Source organism: Neodiprion fabricii, chromosome 6 (assembly GCF_021155785.1).
Source record: "Neodiprion fabricii isolate iyNeoFabr1 chromosome 6, iyNeoFabr1.1, whole genome shotgun sequence".
In the NCBI taxonomy this organism is placed as follows: domain Eukaryota; kingdom Metazoa; phylum Arthropoda; class Insecta; order Hymenoptera; family Diprionidae; genus Neodiprion; species Neodiprion fabricii.
In genome coordinates this window covers 11,305,715-11,326,015 of record NC_060244.1, presented here as the reverse complement: position 1 = coordinate 11,326,015, position 20,301 = coordinate 11,305,715, and the positions used below count along the sequence as shown (strand labels likewise).

General features: G+C 35.9%; 1 protein-coding gene across 16 annotated transcripts in view; it reads right to left on the bottom strand.

The window, feature by feature from the left end:
* The window catches only part of LOC124185372 (probable phospholipid-transporting ATPase IA), a 57,285-nt gene that overhangs the window by 5,276 nt on the left and 31,708 nt on the right, over positions 1–20,301 (bottom strand). For 13 of the 16 annotated variants that reach the window (XM_046576067.1, XM_046576066.1, XM_046576068.1 and 10 more), the window contains 18 exons: positions 10,143–10,354; positions 9,965–10,063; positions 9,758–9,868; positions 9,417–9,664; positions 9,009–9,289; positions 8,613–8,907; positions 8,280–8,518; positions 7,197–7,561; positions 6,837–6,974; positions 6,472–6,624; positions 6,180–6,377; positions 5,819–5,918; positions 4,610–4,854; positions 1,864–1,989; positions 1,559–1,699; positions 1,105–1,223; positions 876–1,010; positions 553–657 (listed from right to left, as the gene is read on the bottom strand). In XM_046576067.1, coding sequence (XP_046432023.1) covers positions 553–657; positions 876–1,010; positions 1,105–1,223; positions 1,559–1,699; positions 1,864–1,989; positions 4,610–4,854; positions 5,819–5,918; positions 6,180–6,377; positions 6,472–6,624; positions 6,837–6,974; positions 7,197–7,561; positions 8,280–8,518; positions 8,613–8,907; positions 9,009–9,289; positions 9,417–9,664; positions 9,758–9,868; positions 9,965–10,063; positions 10,143–10,354 — 3,310 coding nt within the window. Of the gene's footprint in view, positions 1–552; positions 658–875; positions 1,011–1,104; positions 1,224–1,558; positions 1,700–1,863; positions 1,990–4,362; positions 4,536–4,609; positions 4,855–5,818; positions 5,919–6,179; positions 6,378–6,471; positions 6,625–6,836; positions 6,975–7,196; positions 7,562–8,279; positions 8,519–8,612; positions 8,908–9,008; positions 9,290–9,416; positions 9,665–9,757; positions 9,869–9,964; positions 10,064–10,142; positions 10,355–10,421; positions 10,481–10,665; positions 10,787–12,059; positions 12,528–20,301 lie in introns of those variants that run through there. The other 3 variants (XM_046576077.1, XM_046576078.1, XR_006871379.1) reach the window with 3 other exon arrangements.

Sequence of the window (20,301 nt, the reverse complement as noted above, 5' to 3'; positions counted from 1 at the left end):
CTAATTTGCAGAATCAGTTTTCCTGGTCTTTGCATGTTGTTGTATGTATTCCATGTATTCTGTTTGTATTAATTAAGAATAAACAAAATTGGTAGTGCTGTAATCATCTTAGATTTACATAGGGAAAGTCAATTGAAACCGAGCAACCCGAGCCATACGGTGACTGCCAGCACCAACCCATGCATAACCTTCACTTGAGCCAAGCTTAGCGGACAAATGCTGCAAACGAAGACTTGTGCATATGTTGGTGGTGGCAATCACCGCGTGGCTTGGACCGTTCAGTTTCAAGAGACGTTTCCTGTAATCGGGCAATCCAAAAAATAGAAATGTCCTTCGGGACACTTGGTAACCACCATATCTATTGTGAGTTCCTCCTAGAGTTGGCTAACTTATATATCTTCAGTCAATGCAAATTGTAACGAAAGGGGAATAGTAATAATAACTTTGAAAATGTTACCAAACTTTTGCAACAGCTGCATGGACGTATTGTCAGATAGAATACTGGCGTAAGATGATAAATGAAAAACTGATAAACAATTGACAGTAACTTACGAGCTTCTGTGGTCCTGTTTATTAAGTACGTCACTTGGATCAGATTTTTTGATCTCCTGTTCCCGTGCCGCTACCGTTATTGATTTCCAGATTGTATTTTCGACTCTGTATTTGGATAATTAAAATAATTTAATGATGTTTTCAATTGATCATTGTTGAATGAAAAATTAAGTAATTCTTTTAGTGAAAAAGGTAATACTATGCCGATGTATTACATATGGTAAATATGGAATACAGAAACTACTGTTAAGAAGTTTTGCGTATGGACTTGAAAACTCTTGAAAATTAATATCTCTGTGTAAAAGGTGAATAAGGGTTCTTACGCTTTAGCAGTAACATCAAGCAGTAAGACTGCTGTTGGAATGAGAATGAGACCAAGCCAAAAGACAGGAGAAGTGAAGAGCATCCTGTCATTACCAGCCATTACTGCACCGACATTGAAGGTTGGCCAAAAATTGCTTCAAACATGTAAGAGCGATGTTATATGACGTATAGAGAATTGCAGTCAGTGATAAATGATAAAAAAAATTATTCAAGGAAGAGTAAATTTACCTGTACGTAAGAATAAATAAGAACCAGAGTAGAATAGATCCCCATGTCGCTAAATGTGTCACCCATGTCCATGAGTTTGTGACTAATCCAGCTTTTGCACACACCGTCACTACAACATACTAATTTGAGAAAATCGTTAGTTCATTATTTAAAGCTACAACTACATACATAATAATAATATTGCGGGCTGTCTAGTGCCGGTAACATATGATCATATTAAAATATATATTAATATATATATATATAGGATAAATCCGGTGGCCCAACAATCTTGAACACAATAAAATATTACGTTAGGCGTAACAGATAGTACTTCTAGTTTGTTTGCAGTTGATCAATTATCAAAGAAAGATGTTTTATAATTACAGCATTATACTATACTGTCAACATCAATCAAATAGTTAGACTTAGAATGAGTTATTTGCAATAGAAGTAGGAAATTCGAAAAACTTACAGTGTACACGCAATTTCCCAACACTATATAACCTCCGTCTCGACCATTGCTCCATATTACGTCTTGCTCAAGGGCTAATAATGGTAACCAGTATAACAGAACAGAGTGGACCAATGCATTTATTATCCACATCCAAAATACCTAAATCAATAAGAATTTAATTAGTCAAAATTCATGATATGCAAACATAAAATTAATTCAATGTTAGGCAATAGATTACAGTAACAGAAAAGATAAATTATTTCTTACTTATAATAAATTGAATAAAAATAAAAATGGTAATATAAATAAATAATAGTACGAACTTTTATATTAAACATAGAGTCCATAGAGTTGGGTGGATGGTATAATCTTGGATGTGCTAAATGAGTTTCAGCCGCACAGACCTTATCAAAGAGTCCCATTGCCAAGGGCGGTGCTGCTGTAAATACCTTAACATACCAAATGATCCATCATTTTTAAATTATCATTATGATTGGGGATTCATGTGTTGTAACGTGACATCTCCGATTTGCTTCACTAATAATACTCTTGCATTCTTAGTGACTCGAAATATTTGGATGAAAAAAAGTCTAATACAATTTCTATAGTCTCTTGGGGCTATAGTTAAAATGATTATCAAATCTTCCTTCCAGTATCTCTCAAACTGTGCTGGCTATATAGAGAAGTGGTTTTAGAAGAGTGTAGAAGAAAAGTCGGATTGTGCTATTTCTTAAATTTGCGAAACCAATAACTAGTATTGGGACACATCAAAGAGATTGCAACTTAAGTAAAAATTGTCACAATCAGTGAAATAGCTGTATGAGAGTATAGTATGGTCAACACAATTGTGACCTTTATAAATATGTATAAAAACACAGGTGTTGCGAGCCTCAGAATATAACACTGGCTCTAAAAATCACCCAGTCCTTTTCCGAGCAAGTCTTCATACTCCATATGGAATGGTACTTCCAGAATGATCAATAGGAAAGTATCGACTATCTTCTTGTGCACTGGTCTTAAGTTTCTGTTCTTTTTATTAAATGAAACTGGGTAACTTGTGTTCAAGATGTCCTCGCTCTTATTGCAAGTCAAATTATAGAATTTAAGAAATTTGTGTAATTTTAAAAGTACCGATGTCACTGTAGAATAATTGAGTGCGAGCACCAGTTTCTTAGCAGATATTTTTTCTGCGTCTTTAGTTTTTTTTTTTAAGAATATTACTGTTCATTCATTACACAGATTCAGCCTTTCATTTAAACACTTCAACAGCTGATTTCTAAAACTGATTTTTTTAACCAATAACGAATTCTATGGAAAAATATTTCACTCAAGTGTAGTTTCAATATCACAGAAGTTGGGATGAGTTTCTGGTGCAACCAATTTTTATGCATTGATGCATCTCTTCTGCATGTGTTTGTTTAATATCACTTGCTTCGTGTATACTTTTGAATAAACTGTACATATTTTGACTTGATGTAGGCAATAATTAGGAAATGAGAGGCATTAGGTAACCTCCAGGCTGGTTTGTTTCAATCTTCTCTTTCTTTCCAGTAATGTGCCTCTTTATGAAATTCCAATATTATGCATGACGAATCCAGCAGGATGCTTTTCTATTGCAGCCGTTAATTTTTTGATATTGAGCACAGTAAAAGCTGTTGTTTCAGAATGATGCAAGCATGCAACAGAACTGATAGTATTCTTTGCTTTTCTTGAATTTCACTTTTGTTACTATCCTCAAGCAATTCATTTATTCACCTTTTGGTAATTACCGTTTGGTATTTTTTGTTGAATGGACAAACTTGATTTACACCTGTGTATCTATATATGCTCTGTACAATTTTTTTATCGAACAGCCTCAACTCATAAAGATTCAAGCTTGTTTATTACGATAACTTTTTTAGATCATTCGCTGTGTAGTTCGTTGTCTTCAGATCTTTAGTGTAATGATATTTAGATCAAATCCTTTAGTTCGAAGTTTATAATGGATAAACGTGGCTTGAAAGAATGGCGCAATATAGATCGAAATGCAGTTTGCACATGAGATAATAACAACCGTATAATCGAATCTTCTAAGAGTCATAAATAATAATGCTCACTGCTAACAATACACGTGCATGAAGTTGCTGTTCATATCTTCTTGATCACTCGATTATGTATGCAATTAAATGCTGATCGTTTACGGAAAAATCTTCCGTGAATACTGTGATATTCACGTTGTAATTGCATCAAATAATAGTCTGCTATGCTTGGTGTCTATGAGTATTCATATCTTGCATACAATAAATGCTGCAGAACTGAGTATTCAACTTAATGGTCGAGTGTTTTCAAATATCTATACACTCAGAGATCAATCTTCGCGTTGAGTGTTACATGCTGGAATGATTAGTCATGGAGTTAGGCATAGAATTCAGAGCGTGTAGCGAAGGTTGCGCAAGCAGTTAGCGCAAGGACAGGTCAGAAGTGAAGTTTTCAAACTTGTTGAATTTTTATTTTTTATTGTGTGACTTGACTTCTTGTGCTGCGTTTCTCCTTTTGCATCCGTTTCGGGTGATTTTTTTTATTAGGAGTCTATGTGAAACCAGTAACTTCCATAATTTCAGTACACGCTGGTACTTTCATTCGTTTAATAGTCAGATATTTCTTGGATATCAATTAATAAATGCAAATTCGTCGTTTGATTCAGTTTTCAATATTTGAATACCCATTCTGATGGTTTATATTTTCCAGCAAGTTTTTTATATCCAAAGAACGACTTGAGTGAATTTTTATCCAGGCACTTACAGCAAACAGAAATAATCAGAGAATTCACAAATCATACCTACACAGTATTTAATATTGATGAAAAATTACGCTGTAAATCACAGATACTAAAGAGGCCTCCAAAATAGGTAAGCAGCTGCTTTAGTAGCCAATATGATAAATACAGTCCTTATCCAGGTGTGAAAACGATCCGAGATGGTGTCAGGAAAAAACGAAAGAATTCTGGGGTCCAAGACTGTTAAGAATATGAAACAATACTGAGGTGCTGTATCTACAGCAACACAATAAAAATATCGTGATTTTACTTACCACATTGTAAAGACCGATGGACCATCTTTCGAACAAGATTTGACCAGACCAACCTGAGTATATGGCAAACCAAAGTTCGATAACATACAGGCAAATATTCTTGTAAAATGAATATAAAATTAATTTGCACATTCTACTGTAATTCCAGGCACCGTGTACAAATAGCAATCGTTTTAAAAATTTAAACTGCGCTATTGAGTAATCCGAAGCACAAGCTGCCTGAAGTCCTTCCACTCCTGATATTCCTGTAATTGATTCCACGGAATAAATTATACACAATGGTTTTGCAAAATGACATCAAATTTTTCCATGCATCCCATACCAGCACAAAATTACAAATTCGCTTACCTCTAGACCGCTAAACATTCAAACGGAGCCATACATTATATATTAGACTGACAGTTCATACTCCAAGTTAAAAAAACTTAAGTTGACCTTAAAAAAAGAAAATCCTCAAAGTTTCAATCCTCTGTCTCATTATTAAGGGGTGTCAGTGATGGAAAAAAAAAATGTCATGTTTTTTTAAAGACTAATTTTTAAGCTATATGTTTATTTGATGCCATATTGAATAGTCCAGGATGAGAAATTGAAAATATTTTAGAAAAAAGTACTTTCAATCCTAGATTTATCAGCCTACTATTTGTTTCTTTTGAATCGTTATGAAAATACAAAAAGATCAAGTCTGAAAACAAATGACATCTTATTAGGAAAAAAATTTTTTTAAAAATAAATAAAATACTGGCACCCCTTAATAGTGAGATAGAGCATTGAACCTTGATGACTACTTTTCAACTTGGAGCATAAACATTCTTTTTTGAACGGTCAGTCTATTATATATACATATACGTCCAACTGCGCAACACTCTCTGTGGTTTTAGCATTCAACCCATAGCTACTGATCTCTACCAGCTAGATGTGAAAACATAGATAACGGTTTCATTTGTGATTTACTGGCTACACCGAGTGCATTTTCACCTTGATTCATATGATATATTGTAATCTTGAAAAAATATAAAAAATAGGTATATTCAGTGTAGTCTGTGCATCATAGCTAAAGTGGTCAAAAAGTAGACAAATTATGAAGTTTTCTATAAAATCTATCTCTCTCATAGTTGTATATTTTTTTGCTCATTGTCATTCACACAAGGTAGTTATTTGGTTTGCATACAAACGTAATGGAATAAATAGCATTGCATTATGAAAACTCACCAACTCCAACGTGAGCTTTCTGAATCATGGCTACATCATTTGCACCATCGCCAATTGCAAGAGTGACAGCCTTTGTACAAGTAGTGACCAAATCTACAACCTGAATTTTTTCACAGATTAATTAAAGTTGAAATTCAACCTCAGATAAAAATCTCTGAGGCATTGTACTGATACAAATCAAATCATAAATTCAGAAAAGGTAAGCATGACTTCATTGTTGATTGAAATTTGTTGAAAGTAATACTCGAGTAAAATTTATAGAGATGCTGATGGCGGAATACCACAGAACGACAGGCTTACAGGCATAATAGTGATAAGGTGGATTTAATAAACTAAGTAAATATTAGGAAATAAATTTCACCTCTGCTTTCTGCATAGGAGATACTCTGCAGCAAATAACAACTTTGCAGGATGTACATAAATCGAGGAAATCCTGCCGCAAATCACACAGCAAAGCATACTTCAAACTGTTTCCATCAATTACTAGAGCTACGTCATTTGTGCATCTTAATTCTTGTCCAAAGTCGGTACAGTGTTGTCTGATTACTGCTCTCGTTTTCTGCATGGAGTAAAATTTTCATCCGTTATTTAATCGATACAAAAATTGTTGCATACAAAGCTATGCAGCTAAAAAACTTTACATGATTACTTACGTCCAGAGAATTTTCGTTGACTATAATTAGAGGCATTGGATGCGTAATGAGTTTGCACGAATATCCAATGTTTATTGCTGTTTCTTGTTTATCGCCAGTTAAAACCCATACGTTGATATCAGCTTGTATTAAAGATTCTATAGTCTCTGGTACCTACGAGAGTTAAAAATCTTCATTACTTTCCTATATAAAAACAAGACAGTGGAATGAGTGAGTGAGAAATTTTTATTTTTGTTGAGTACAGAAAATGTAGCAGTGTAGACAATGTTACAGAGTTCGCAATTTAGCCTTTGAAAACTTTACCGGACTATTCGCTGACATTTAAAACGAAAATAATATGACACAAATAATTGAATTAACTATACCTGATCCTGGAGTTTATCCTCAATTGCAGTGGCTCCTAACAGTGATAAATTATTTTCTATGAGGTTGGCGGCATACTCTAATTTATTTTCACGATCTTCCATACTGGTCGCCGCTTTGTGGTAAGTCTCTCGCCACCTCTGTTTAGGAAAAAATGTAAATTATTTAAAGTACTTTTTATATCCTACAGCAGCACTGCAAGTTATGCTGAATTGTTTATAAACATTCGCAGAAAAACATGAGAAGTTTGATTAATATACGATGAAGTGTGACAGTTTCAGAATTTTTTTTCACTAATGTTGGATTTCAAGGATAATAACTTGATATTTTAATAGTTATTGGGATTGATCGAAGTGCCTCACTTGATAAAGTGATTCAGGTATATCAGCGACAGCGAAGCAAAGTGTCCTCAATCCTTCAGTCGCGAAAGCTTCCAAGTGGTTTAGTGTAATTTCACTAAAATCTACGCCATCTTCATGGTTGTTGGTTGTTTTACTAGCGAGCCTCTCGTAAATGATTGAATCAGCTCCTTTACAGAATAACTTTATCTGTCCATCTGGTGTTCGTACAATCACAGACATTCTTTTGCGGGCAGAAGTGAATTCAATGACGTTCAAAATCTCGTAACGTTGGCATTCACCTAATGCAGTTATCTCTACCGAACTAGGTGTTCGTGTATTAAATACGTAACCAAATTGCCTTGCTCCGTCCACAAGAGCTCTTTCATCTATAATAAAACAATCTTAGCGTATAATAGACGCTTGACGTAATATTTAATAAAATTATTGCGGTTACTTCTATTTTCTACATACATAAATATGGTAATGGTGAATATTTTGAAGGGGGTATGGAACCTAAGAGCATTAAAAAAATATGTTATTCTCAAAATTCCATGGAGTCGATAATAATTACAGAAAGAGATCGTAAATCGACATGCGGGATCAATTTCTGCTAGAGGTAAGGTGAGGCTTAGGGTAAACCCTAAGGTAAGTTTAGGGCTGCATATGAGTGCCTTTGCTGCGCAACAGTCAAGAAACAGCTGAGCAACATTTTAATTTGTTGACAGAGGCCTGCTCATGGAAGGTCCAAGTAAAATCCAGAGGCCTTGTTTAGAGACTTATCCGAACTACTTTGAGCACAAATATCACAATCGACAACATTGCGTTTCTATCGTCAGTTAGGGATAAACTTTGCAACTGTAAATTCCACTTCAGGCAATTTTTAAAAGTGTTTTCAACTATATTCCATAAACAAGAAATTGCAGAGGTAGGTGGCATAATGATTGAAAATTGAATTTTCGTTGAACGAAATGAATTGTAAGTCCTATATTTCCAAGCCAGTTAGCATCAATTTCTTTCAATGTCTTATTACTGATTTCACAAAGTCTTGAAAATACCTTACTTTTTTGACTCTCATAGACCGTACACCCCTCTTAATGCAATTACCAGGTGATGCAGCATGATAAACAATTTGTTCATCAAGTTTCTCAGGTATAACTGTGTGACAAACAGATAACATGACCATAAATTCGTGTAAAATTTTAGCAGTAGTTTGTTTAGCCAAATCATCATTTGACGGATTATCTGCTTTGATTCTACCATCCATTATATCTTTAACTAACGAACAGCTCATATCTGCATTTATTCTTTTCACACCATCATTGTTTCCTGTCAATGTTGGCAGGCTGTAACGTATAATTTATTAACAAGTTTTTAAATGAAACAATTCGAATTGATAGGTTTTCAATACTGATAAAAATTTGAAAGTCATTTACTCACTCATACAGCTTTCCACCGACTGAACACCGTTTAAATTCCATCACGTTCCGAGTTAAGGTCCCGGTTTTATCTGTGAAAACGTAACGGACCATTCCAAGTTCTTCATTGAGGTTACTGGTACGTGCCATTGCAGGAGTGTTTGTTTCTGCATGATACATTTCCACGTCCATATTGATGAAAGTTGCTTGAACGTATCGTACTACCTCCAACGTAACTTGCAACGATATCGGTATTAAATTATTGAACAATATAATGAAAGTTAATAAGTTATAACCAAAGTTCTTGGTCATTGCTTCTGCAAATGAAAAAAGACACACAGGTATTATTATTGTTTCCTTTTGATTTCAAACTGGCAAACTAACTACAGTATAAAGTATTTTAGCGCAAGACACTCACCATGCAAACCTAAATACCACAAATCCTGCTCATGAGCATGTGTCCAAATAACATTAAATATAGCCGATATCAAACACAGCATCAGAAGTATGAAAAACAGCATCAGAATCTGGGTATTTGTTAGGCGGTCAAGAGTTGATCGTTTCAGGGGTGCAGCACTGGTGCTATTGCACATCAGTTTTGTATCATGGCCTGTGTATATTACAACCCCGAACACCCAACGAGTGTTCCGTAACATTGCACCACGTAGAAGTAACTGATCAGGACCCAACGGTATGCTTCTACAAGAAAACATACGAATGAAACAAAAAAGTATAATGATGTGTGCATTTAATCTGATGTGTTAATGCAAACTGTGCTTAATGTACGAAAATATGAAAGATAAAAATTCACGAGTGAAAAACTTACTGTTTGTTGACTTCTCGTAGAACTCCAAAAAATTCATATAAATGTCTATTAGGTGGCTCGCATTGTATGCTTGCTATAAATTTTGTCAACTCTTTTGTATCCAACAACTTGGCGGTTTCGGGCACAGCTTGTCTAATTTTTAAGTTTGTTTCACCATCCAAATTTGCAGTTTCAATAAATGACATACCCTGTGGCTCGGACGAAGACAGCATAATCAAATCGGCAGGAAAAAATTTATTATTATGAACCTGCATAGAATTCGCATATTAAATTCGAAAGTCACATTTTGTCGCCTCTTTTGAATGAATATAATTGCGTTTTGCTGAAAAAGACCAACGAACCTTAACTACGTCGCCAACAGCCACAGCCTGCCATTGAACCCATTCCCATTTACCATTTCTAAGAACTTCCACTTCACGTTTGTTTATTTCATCATCAGCTCTGTGCCTTTTCTGAAAAAAAAAGCAACCTGTTAATAATGAACCGGGTTTGCCATGCCAACAAAATTAGAATCTGAATTAAAATCTGAATAATGAAGGTGTACCTACAATATCTTCAACGATTTCTTTGAGCGCAGATACGCTGAGGATGAATATTAGTGGCACTAGTGTGGTGTAGCGTCCCGTGGGTGAGACATCAGGTATTTGCTGAGAAATAAAAATCTTGGTTATAATATAGATCGTACGAACTGAGATACAAAATTGAGAATAAAAGTAGGTCTATTACCTGCATTAGCGCGATGAAGAGAAAAAAGCAGTTACTATACCTTCGAAATTGTTCAAACAAAAACGAAGGGATGAACGAAAATACAGAATACTTTGCGGTGGTAATGTGATTGGTTTTGTATTTTGCTGGTTGCTGAGAAGGCAGGTTTATGAAAACAACTCTTTCCTCTTGGTCATCTGGCGGTAAAGGGTGATTCCCCACATTTACCGTATCTGAAACAAAAATAAGTTGTGTGAGTTGAAGGAAGAAAAAGACATCCACTGGATTTGCCATTACTACCTGTGTTCATGATTTTATGAAGAATGTACTAAGGTGGACTACATTACGAGTTTACATTGAGTCCGACTGAATCGTTACTGAGCTGATAATAAAGATAAAGAGCCTTTTTATCATTGTAGACATCTATGTCAGTGGGAAGTGGGAAATACTATATCATTATTGTCAATATGCATTGGCAATCAAACGACTATTTCAACTCTATTGAATATGAGTGATGTGTCTGATATCAGACGCATAAACTTACGATTATTTATACGGCGATAGACATAAAATTTCAGCGCATCAAGGGATTGCGCAATTCTATGTACAAGCTCCATTTTACTTCGTTTTGTTATCGATTGCCACCCTGTGGTTGCTTATCAGACCTATTGAGCATACACATTATATATGTACGCAGGTACGTTTGCATATTCGTGCATTTAATTTTTAAAACTAGCTGTCAAAGTTTCTTCAAAGCTAAAATACCCGGTTAAATAGAAAACAAGATGATTATCTAACACCTAGATGTTGGAAAAACTTACATCGATTTGGCTACCGCACAAACCAACCATACATACAAACTATGACAATTGAATTGAGAATCAACCTATTGTTTTAGCAGTAATGATAGAAAAATAAATACAAGTTATTCTGAAAATTATTCACTTCTTTGCATCAGTAGTTTTTACATGCAAAAATAAGAGGAAAACATTTATACCTTCAGACTATGCATAATATGGTATAAACTAATTAGAGTGATTAGGAGCAATCCACAAATTTTATCAAAACAAAGAAATGATTCTTACATGTTCACGTACGCCAGATGTGGGGCGTTGCGATCATGTTTTATTTTATGCAAAGCTCTGACAATATGATTCATTGAAGAAGTGCAATTAAAACTTTTGAATCCTTTGAAAATTCTTACTTGAACAACAGATAATGATCAATAATCAATTATATGATTGATAGAAAAGAAGAATTGTCTGTAACGTATAATAAAAATCTTTAAGTTGCACAGATAGATGCATGTAGTACAAATTTACACACTCAAATCAACAAAATTGTATTGAAAGAAATTAATAGACCATAAATTAAAACTAGAATACTAATGAATGAAGTATATAAAATCACATCAGATTCATATATGATTAAGCATTAAATATGACTCGATAACTTGAGAAGTAATGGCTAGTTTTCAAGTAAACGTTTGCCGAACTAGTAACAGCTGGAATCTGTGAAAGGACCATGCCCTGGCAGCTGTGACCAATCTATAAGATTTGAAATTATTGCTAAGCCTTCGTGCTTTGAATACCTAGGAGCAGTGTCCAATCGCAATCTGATTTATTGACTTTAAACAGTTGGCATTTAAATGGGATAACTTTCCCGTTGGCATAGCTTGTGAAATATTTTGTTTGTTTTTTTGATGAGAATTTTGATGGTAGGAGAATATTCAGCTGTTTTGGAACATACTGTAATAAATTTTGTATTTTGTCTGTACGCAGACAGATGAAGATACGTTTCAACCATTTTCTTCTCTATTAAAGAAACCGCATTCATTCAAATTTTGATGGATTTCCTAGGTTTGTTAATCTTCTATCATTGATAATAATATATTAATTATGTTTATCTGGTAATGCAAATATTGCAAAATTTTAATACCATTATTGTGTACCGTTCGTACAATCGTTTGTTTACTACTGTTGCTTATCTGTCAGTCATATTCAATCATTGGTCAAATTTTTTCAAATCAAATATATATGATTGACAATAATACGAATATGCTTGGTTCCGCACGGATTGACACGTAAGTTTACAGTATGACCGTGAAATGGAATGCCTTGCTACATTTCGCGAGTGCGACGATTAGTTAAGCAATATACAACGATTAGCGATGCGATAACGATTAGAATAGGGTTGCTTGCGTCACAAGACCCCACGCGTCACACCCTACGAAGTTAGTCATCACGGTGACAGAAATATTTTCCATCGCTTGTCTTACAAACGCTCTTTCGGACACACACATTCACAGCAAAGCAAAAAACCAACTTTGTTTTCATATTTAACTCTAATTAAAATGCTGTTTTTTTCGCTATCACGGCGAAAATACAGAGCGCCGGCAAGATTTAATAATTTTAGTTGAGACTAAGCGGTATACGGCTGTTGGTTCACAGTAGTAACCGGTAGGTGGCAGCACCTCTTGCTAACCGAATGCGCATATTTTACCAATTCTTTAATCTGTCAAACTGCCAGTGTGCACGTACTTCTATGACAACCAACGGACACAACCACGGTCTTAGACACAGCGCCGTATCTAGGTATGGCCGCGCCCCTGGCGGGACTCAATATTTGCGCCCCCCCCACACCGGGGGGTTTGGTGGTTATGGAATACTACCCAACGAAAACGGTGGATCCGGGGGTCCTTCCACGGAAATTTTACGAAATTAAAGTGCAAAGTGGTAGGTTTAAAGTTTTTTGATCCGAGAATTCCGCTTCTTTAAAATACCAATTTTTTGGTGGAATTTGTGTCAAATTCTATATTTTCCTTATATGAAAATATAAGCCTACTATTTGTAAGAGACGTTATTCACATAAAACAACTGTTTGTATCTGACTGAAAGAAGTGGAATGTAAATTGACTATACATCCTTATTTGCAGACGATTATACTTGCAATAAATTTTCTCAACAATAAAATCGTAGTTACAAAAATACTGTGCATAGAAGGCCTACGAAAACGTAAAATTTATACTTTAATAAATTGAATAAAATGCGAAAAAATATTCGATTAAAAACTTATATTACATGTATTTACATAAACTATTTGAAAGCTTTGCTATGAAACATGTAGAAGTCCAGGTGCCGCGGGAGGGTTATGATCAGTTATGATATTGTTCAAGTTATGATATGCTTGCTTAAATTGTGTGTTTTTTTCAACTGTAAGGCGGCAAGGGAGGGGCGGAGATGAAGGCAATGTCACGTTGTAACTAGCCAACTAGACTGTTCACAGTATTACCGTAAGAGTAATAGACATACAGTAGAACCTCGATCATCCGAACGCTCAATTATCCGAACGTTGGCGCGAAAGATACATTGTTGTTCGCTGCCATCGCCGTGAGTAACAATGTATCTTTGCGAGAATCGCAGTCATGCAAAGGCGCATATCGAGCGTGTTGAAACGCGCTTTGTTTCATCAAACGTTGTTGGTTCGTTTACGGAGATTCGTCGCGCAGTTTTAATACATGTATATATGTATGTACTGTTTTGATGTAAAAAGGTGTTGTTGATGATCTCGTCCCAAAAAACCCACGATACGATTATCCGAATGTTTGATTAACCGAACTAGTCGCGGTCCTAATTGGTTTGGATAATCGAGGTTCTACCGTAATTACACACCACTTACGTACAGTAACTTTTAACAATCGGGAATAACATTTATTTTAATAACTTGAAATGTTTGTCCTTGACAAAATGCACTAATCTAAAAAAAAAAAATTATTTTTCACGGCCGATTTTGCGCCCCTCCGGTAGCTGCGCCCTTGGCGGGCGCCCATCTCGCCACCGCCTACATACGACGCTGCTGAGACACAACAATATACCGCAGACTTTTGGGAGGACGATATAAAAACTGGGCAGGGAATTATTTCTACTAGTCTCTGATGAGAATATGTCACCGGCGAAATACAGTGCTATACTATACATTCCACCGCTACTCCATAACATCATACATACAGTATCAGTGGAGACCGTGGAGACTCCTGAAGACGCCCTCTGTTGGTTTAACGTGCGCATTAGCGCATGCGCAAATAGGAAAGTTTACTACGGGCAACAAGTTATATCATAGTGGTGACGTGCGCAAACTGTTGGCCAACGGCCGGCGACAACACAGCGGTGTCGTGCGCAAAGTAACGGCCAACAACCGGCGACACCACAGTGGTGTTGTGAGCACAGTATCGCTCGGGGTCGGTGACAACACTTTAGTGCCTTTAGCTTTCTGCTGGTGTCTTGTTTCGGTAACAATAAGTTACACAAGTGATCAAACTTTTTATTTGTATAAGTTCTTGTGCCCTTTTATAATGGCAGACGAAAGAGACGATGCAAATATTTACGACGAATGCGCGGACGATTTGTCTGACGTTCCGGACGACTTGGCCGATTGGGAAGACATTGAAAATCAAAAAAGTGAGAGTGAAGCAGAATCGTCGGACGGTAGTGAGATACTTACAAGCAAAATTCGGCGAACGCTACGGTTGCCAACTGATTCGAATGAGTCAGACGAAGAAGACAGTACACAATGGTCAGAGTTTGATTTGCCGAGGACCAATAATGAATTCGAAGGATTTCCGGGTCCAAATATATTTCCCAAAGATACACAAAGCGTCGAGGATATCACAGAATTATATATTGGGAACGATTTATTTGAATACATTTGCAATGAAACTAACAAGTACCACCGTCAAAATTGCGATAAAAGGAAACCGGATAAAAAAAATGCCAAATTTGTGGATGTTACGGCACTCGAACTGAGAAAATGGTTTGGGCTTACTATCCTTATGGGTATCGTAAAAATAGCAAGGATCGATGATTATTGGTCAACAAATCCGTTATTAGACACGCCGATATTTCGCAAAACGATGTCTCGCAACCGATTCAGACAAATATTATCATTTTTACATTTTTCTGACAACAACAATGAACCAAATAATCCCGACCGGCTTTGCAAAGTGCAATTTATAATTGATTACTTTTCCAAAAAATTTAAAGAAAATTTTAATCCAAGTCAAAACATTTCAATCGATGGAGGAATGATACCGTGGCGTGGACGATTGAATTTTAAAGTTTATAATCCGTCGAAAATTACGAAATATGGCATACTTATTCGGATGATGTGTGATTCAGTTACGGGATACATTTCCTCATTCAAAATATATTCCGGCGTTAGACAGCCATTAGGAAAAACAGTAATGGAACTATTGACATCTTGCTATGGAAAGTGGCATCATCTTTACATGGATAATTACTATAATAGTGCGGAACTTACAGAGAAATTGCTTGAGAAAAAAATACGAATTTGTGGAACCATAAGGAACAATAGAGGATTTCCGGAAAAATTAAAGCGCGCAAATCTCAATGTGTTTGAAGCTTGTCATGAACGGAAAGGTGAAGTACTTGCACAGGTATGGAGAGCTTCGAAAACTAAAACAATACGAATGATCTCTACAATACACAATGCCACTTTGGTTAACACGCAAAGAACATGTAAAAAGACTAATTGCACAATAAAAAAACCCGAAAGTGTATTAGATTATAACAAATACATGAAAGGAGTGGATCGGGCCGACCAATATTTGAGTTATTACCCAATCTACAGAAAATCTATAAAATGGTCAAAAAAAGTGTGCATGTACTTTTTTAATTGCGCATTATTTAATGCGTTCCGTACATTTCAATACTTCAATAGAGAACAGAAGAGTCTTCGGTTTCACGATTTTTTATTGAAAGTGTGCGATTCGTGGATAAAAGGCCATGAACCTGCTGTTGAGCAAAACTTGGAGGTTGCCACTACATCGCGTGCGTCTCATTATGATCCGATTGACAGACTTTCCGGTCAAGTAAAGCAACACCAACTAGTCCTTATTTCCGAAACGAACAAACGAAAACGAAGAAGCTGCCACGTATGTTCCAAAAACAAAAAAAGAAAAACAACAAACTTAATGTGCAAGTCTTGTGGAGTTGCCTTACATCTCGGAGACTGTTTTGCTGCGTACCATACGAAAGATAAATACTAAGTACCAAAGAAAATGCAAATAAACAAATATATAAAAGAAACAAAATTTGTATTTATTTACATATTTATATCTTCGAAATTTCATGTAAGTAGGGGAACAGGGTTGAGAACTTATGAGAACTAACGACGAGATTAGTAAAACTTAACAATTTATAATGTCCCGATAATGTCAAGAACGGCCGGCGACAAGTCAAGTGATCCGAATAAGCGCTGCCGGTGCCAGGCGAATAAACATTTACGAATCGTGCGGACGGCAAAGTGTTAATATGCATATGATATTTATCCGCAGGGATTGACGAGCGTGAGAGCAGAGAGAGAATGAGAGAGAGGGAGAGATGGCGATAGTTTGAAGGTGACCAGACGTTAAAATTGATACGTTGTTGACGACTGAATACAAATAAAAGCGTAGGACATCTATGTGAAAATACTATAAAATGAAAGCTCATTACGCTGGGAATTTTTTAGAGGGGTATCAAGAATTATAGCGTTTTCAACTCGTCGTACTCTGTGCGGACCGAAAACCTAATAGCAAGCTGAGAACCTTTGCCGATAAGTTATGATACTTTCTATTGCATAGTTGAAAACTCGGTAACTCACACTTATTTGTCAGTGCGTGCTGAGTAAAACCAGTTAAAATAGTTATTAGATGACGGCAGGATAGATTCGCAAGATTGATTATGTATCTTCTCGACGATAAATTGATTGTAACCCTGGTGAAAATTTCTACTGCTACGAATTTTTACAGAAGTTGGAACATTTCGTACTATTTCGTATAAACTTGTAAATATGCATAGTTTAGCGTAAAGAATTATTAATTTTCGTTAAAAATTGTAGTATCCTGTACGTTGTTAACTGAAAAATATAAAATTTCATGAAAATCCGCTACTTTTTTTTTATGAAAATTTATGCATATTTACAATTTGGTACGAAAACAATTTTTTTTACAAAATTGTACGAAACGACCTGATTTCCCCTCAAAAGTCGTAGAAAATCGTAGAAATCATTTTCACCAAGAGAACTATAGCAATATTTATCAATGTGTTTTTCGTTATAATACGTTTCTACTTGTAGCATAAACTATAATCGAGAAGAAAATGATAACAAATCAGAAGTGTGATACGTATCGGATGTATCTAAAAAGGGGCGTAATTGACTCTATATTTATGCCGTAAGTAGCTATCATTAACGTCAGATATTGTTTTCGGTATGCTGTTGCCAGCTTCAAAGTTCGGTACGTCATATCAAGTTGTTGCGTTATGCATTCAGAGGCTGAGTGTCTATTGGGCGCAGTCCTATAATCCAAGCAAAACATCTAAAATATAAAAAATCCGTCAAGTACCAAAACACGTCACTATAAATACGTCGTATAGTTGGACCTTTCTGCTTCGTGTATAAGTGATATCGAAACCTCATTCCAAGAGCTACGTACTTTGCGAGCACATTGGCTTTGTACCTTTTATTGAAGTGGTTACACATGTCGTGTCATGTGTGATCTCGTTTAATAAATAACGTGTTCGTATGTTTAGGGAAATTCATTCGTATTTTAATAAATGCGTTATTGTACATGGTTAACACGCTGTGAATCTAAATTTTCGATTATATTATCATATAGGTGGTCAATTTTGGATTGGATGGATACAATTTGTTTTAATATTATTTTTTTGTTCTTGCGATAATTGCCGTTCATTGCAGTTCAAATATCGTTCCGTGCGAGTATACGGGAAGGCCGAAGGTGCACGCCATCGCGTACGAACAATCGCCAATTGTCACAATTTCCTGAAAAGCATGTCGTTTCTTCATTTCAGCGTGAAACACACATGTTTTTAGGTCTATACGTTTGGAATTGCATGTAGAATGGCGCTTGTTTGACATTTTTAGGATCAAGGGTGCCTAGGCTTGTCAGATTGTAATCGGCATAAGTGATACGTCCACATTTTACGATTCGCACGAGGTAAACTTTTTGTCGATTTCAATTAATTTTATAATTTTATGGGAATCTATTCCTCAAGGAACATCCATGGCCGCAGGAACAAACGATCTGGATGCACCGTTTCGCGGATATTCGAAAAAATTCAGGGGCCAGTAATTTTCAACCAGACGTCCTTTTACATAAAAGCAATTTCAACCCGTTAATAATTGCGTAACGGTGTCGTTTTTGCTGGTACGGATCTTTGGCATTGTCATTTTCGTAATTATGTATATTCTTTATCTGGAGCAAGATACTCGAAACGCTTGCGTGGCAAAGGTGCAAATACATCCGACCTATGAGAATGAAGTTAATAACATTACTGTATATGTATAACGAAGCATGTTTAGGAAAAATCGTTACTTCGCACCTATAGCAGTCTCCAAAATGTAGTAAACCATAACAAACAAAACATACTCTTATTATGAAAAGTCAACTCCTTCAAAACTATTTTAAAATTGTGCAATAACGATTTTTTCCTTGATGTTTCGTTACATTATCGTTACTAAATTCAGCCTCATTCTGACCTTCACAAATTATGGAAGTAACCTATCCCTAGCATTTGACACTGTCAGATGTGACATGTATCGGTTGATAATTGAATAGCAAAAATAAATATGCAGCCTGCAGACTAACCTTACGACTGGGTTACGAATTGGGATTTCCACGAGGTTTGTACACATATAGCTTATACTGATACGTTACTTAAGATGTGGTGAAACAGTCTACCGATTGCAAAGCGTACGCAGAATTATTGGTGTGGTTTGGTACGAGGAATTAGCCCAAGGCGATGGCAAAGTTCATTTATCGTTTCAGACTGTGGAGGAAATATCAAGAAGCAATAGAAAATGATACGCCGGCGACAAATGCCACGAAGACGTCGATGAAGACATGCAGTGAACACAATAACTGCTACGTGGAATAATCTCAATTTAGATACGCTAAATCCCACACCTACAAGGACGGATGGACACAGTTCCATAATCGAAGGAACTACGACCGCTACGAGTATACAAATTTAATCGTTAAAGCAATTCATTGTACACTGAGAATGAAAAAGCAACTTGAACATTAGCTTGAACGTATCACAAAGGTGATGCCAATCAGATTGTGGGACATGATCAAGTGATAGTTCAGTGTTCTGTTGTAAAGCTGAATAAATAACAACTCTCATAGTTGTTGGTAGGACGTCACCTTTACTCGATAAACCGACGTAGCAATTATTAGTCGAGTTATTAGTAGGTCGGAGAAGCTGAAGATGTGCACAAATAGAATTGATCGCATTTTAAGTTGGCTTTACTGCATAGAATAGACGTGTGAAATCCAGTAGACAGCACTCTTTTGCCTATTGTTTGTTCAAGGCGTACGTTCTCCGCAAGTTAGCGTTGCGAGCACTTTTCTTAGATACCGTATCACCTGTTTCTTGACTTTACTAGATGTAAGGCGATAGATTATGCTGTCAAAAACAGGACATAGTGGCATATTTAGTTTCAAACATCAAAGTTCGCGTACGAATCATATATACAGCCATCTGTATCTAGGGCTGTTCAAAGATGTAAAAATGATTTTATTTTTTGAATATAGGTACAGGTACAAATGGAATAAACGGAATGGACCTAGGTAATTAGGCTGAACCTTTATACACATTACTTGTAAAGTGATATAGAGAAATGCGAACGAAAAAGGTGTAGGAAAATTGTGATTCAAAATAACATATTGCGGAATAACGTAACTGGACAAATCTTAATGCTGGTGCTTCCAAACTCACTACGAGTCTACTAATACCTTGAAACGTGAATTAAAAATGGGTATAGTTACTTCCAAAATGTACCTAGGTTCAGGCATAAGGTATTTTTTGAACCATGTTTGTTCGCAAATGGTTTGAACTAACTTAAAAAATAATAATAATAATAGTGTCGTACACATCGAGTGATTTGAGAATGCGTTCCGCCCTTCCCACGTCAGAAGCGACTACACAACCATATGGAAACTTTGCAATTTTTCACGAGGCTGAAGTTAGTAACGGTAATGCAACGAAATGTCAGAGGAAAAAATCCCTATCGTGCACTTTAATCTGAACGACTTTGAAGGAATTGATTTTCAAAATATATGAGTATGTTTTGTTTATCATGATTTACTAAAATTCAAACA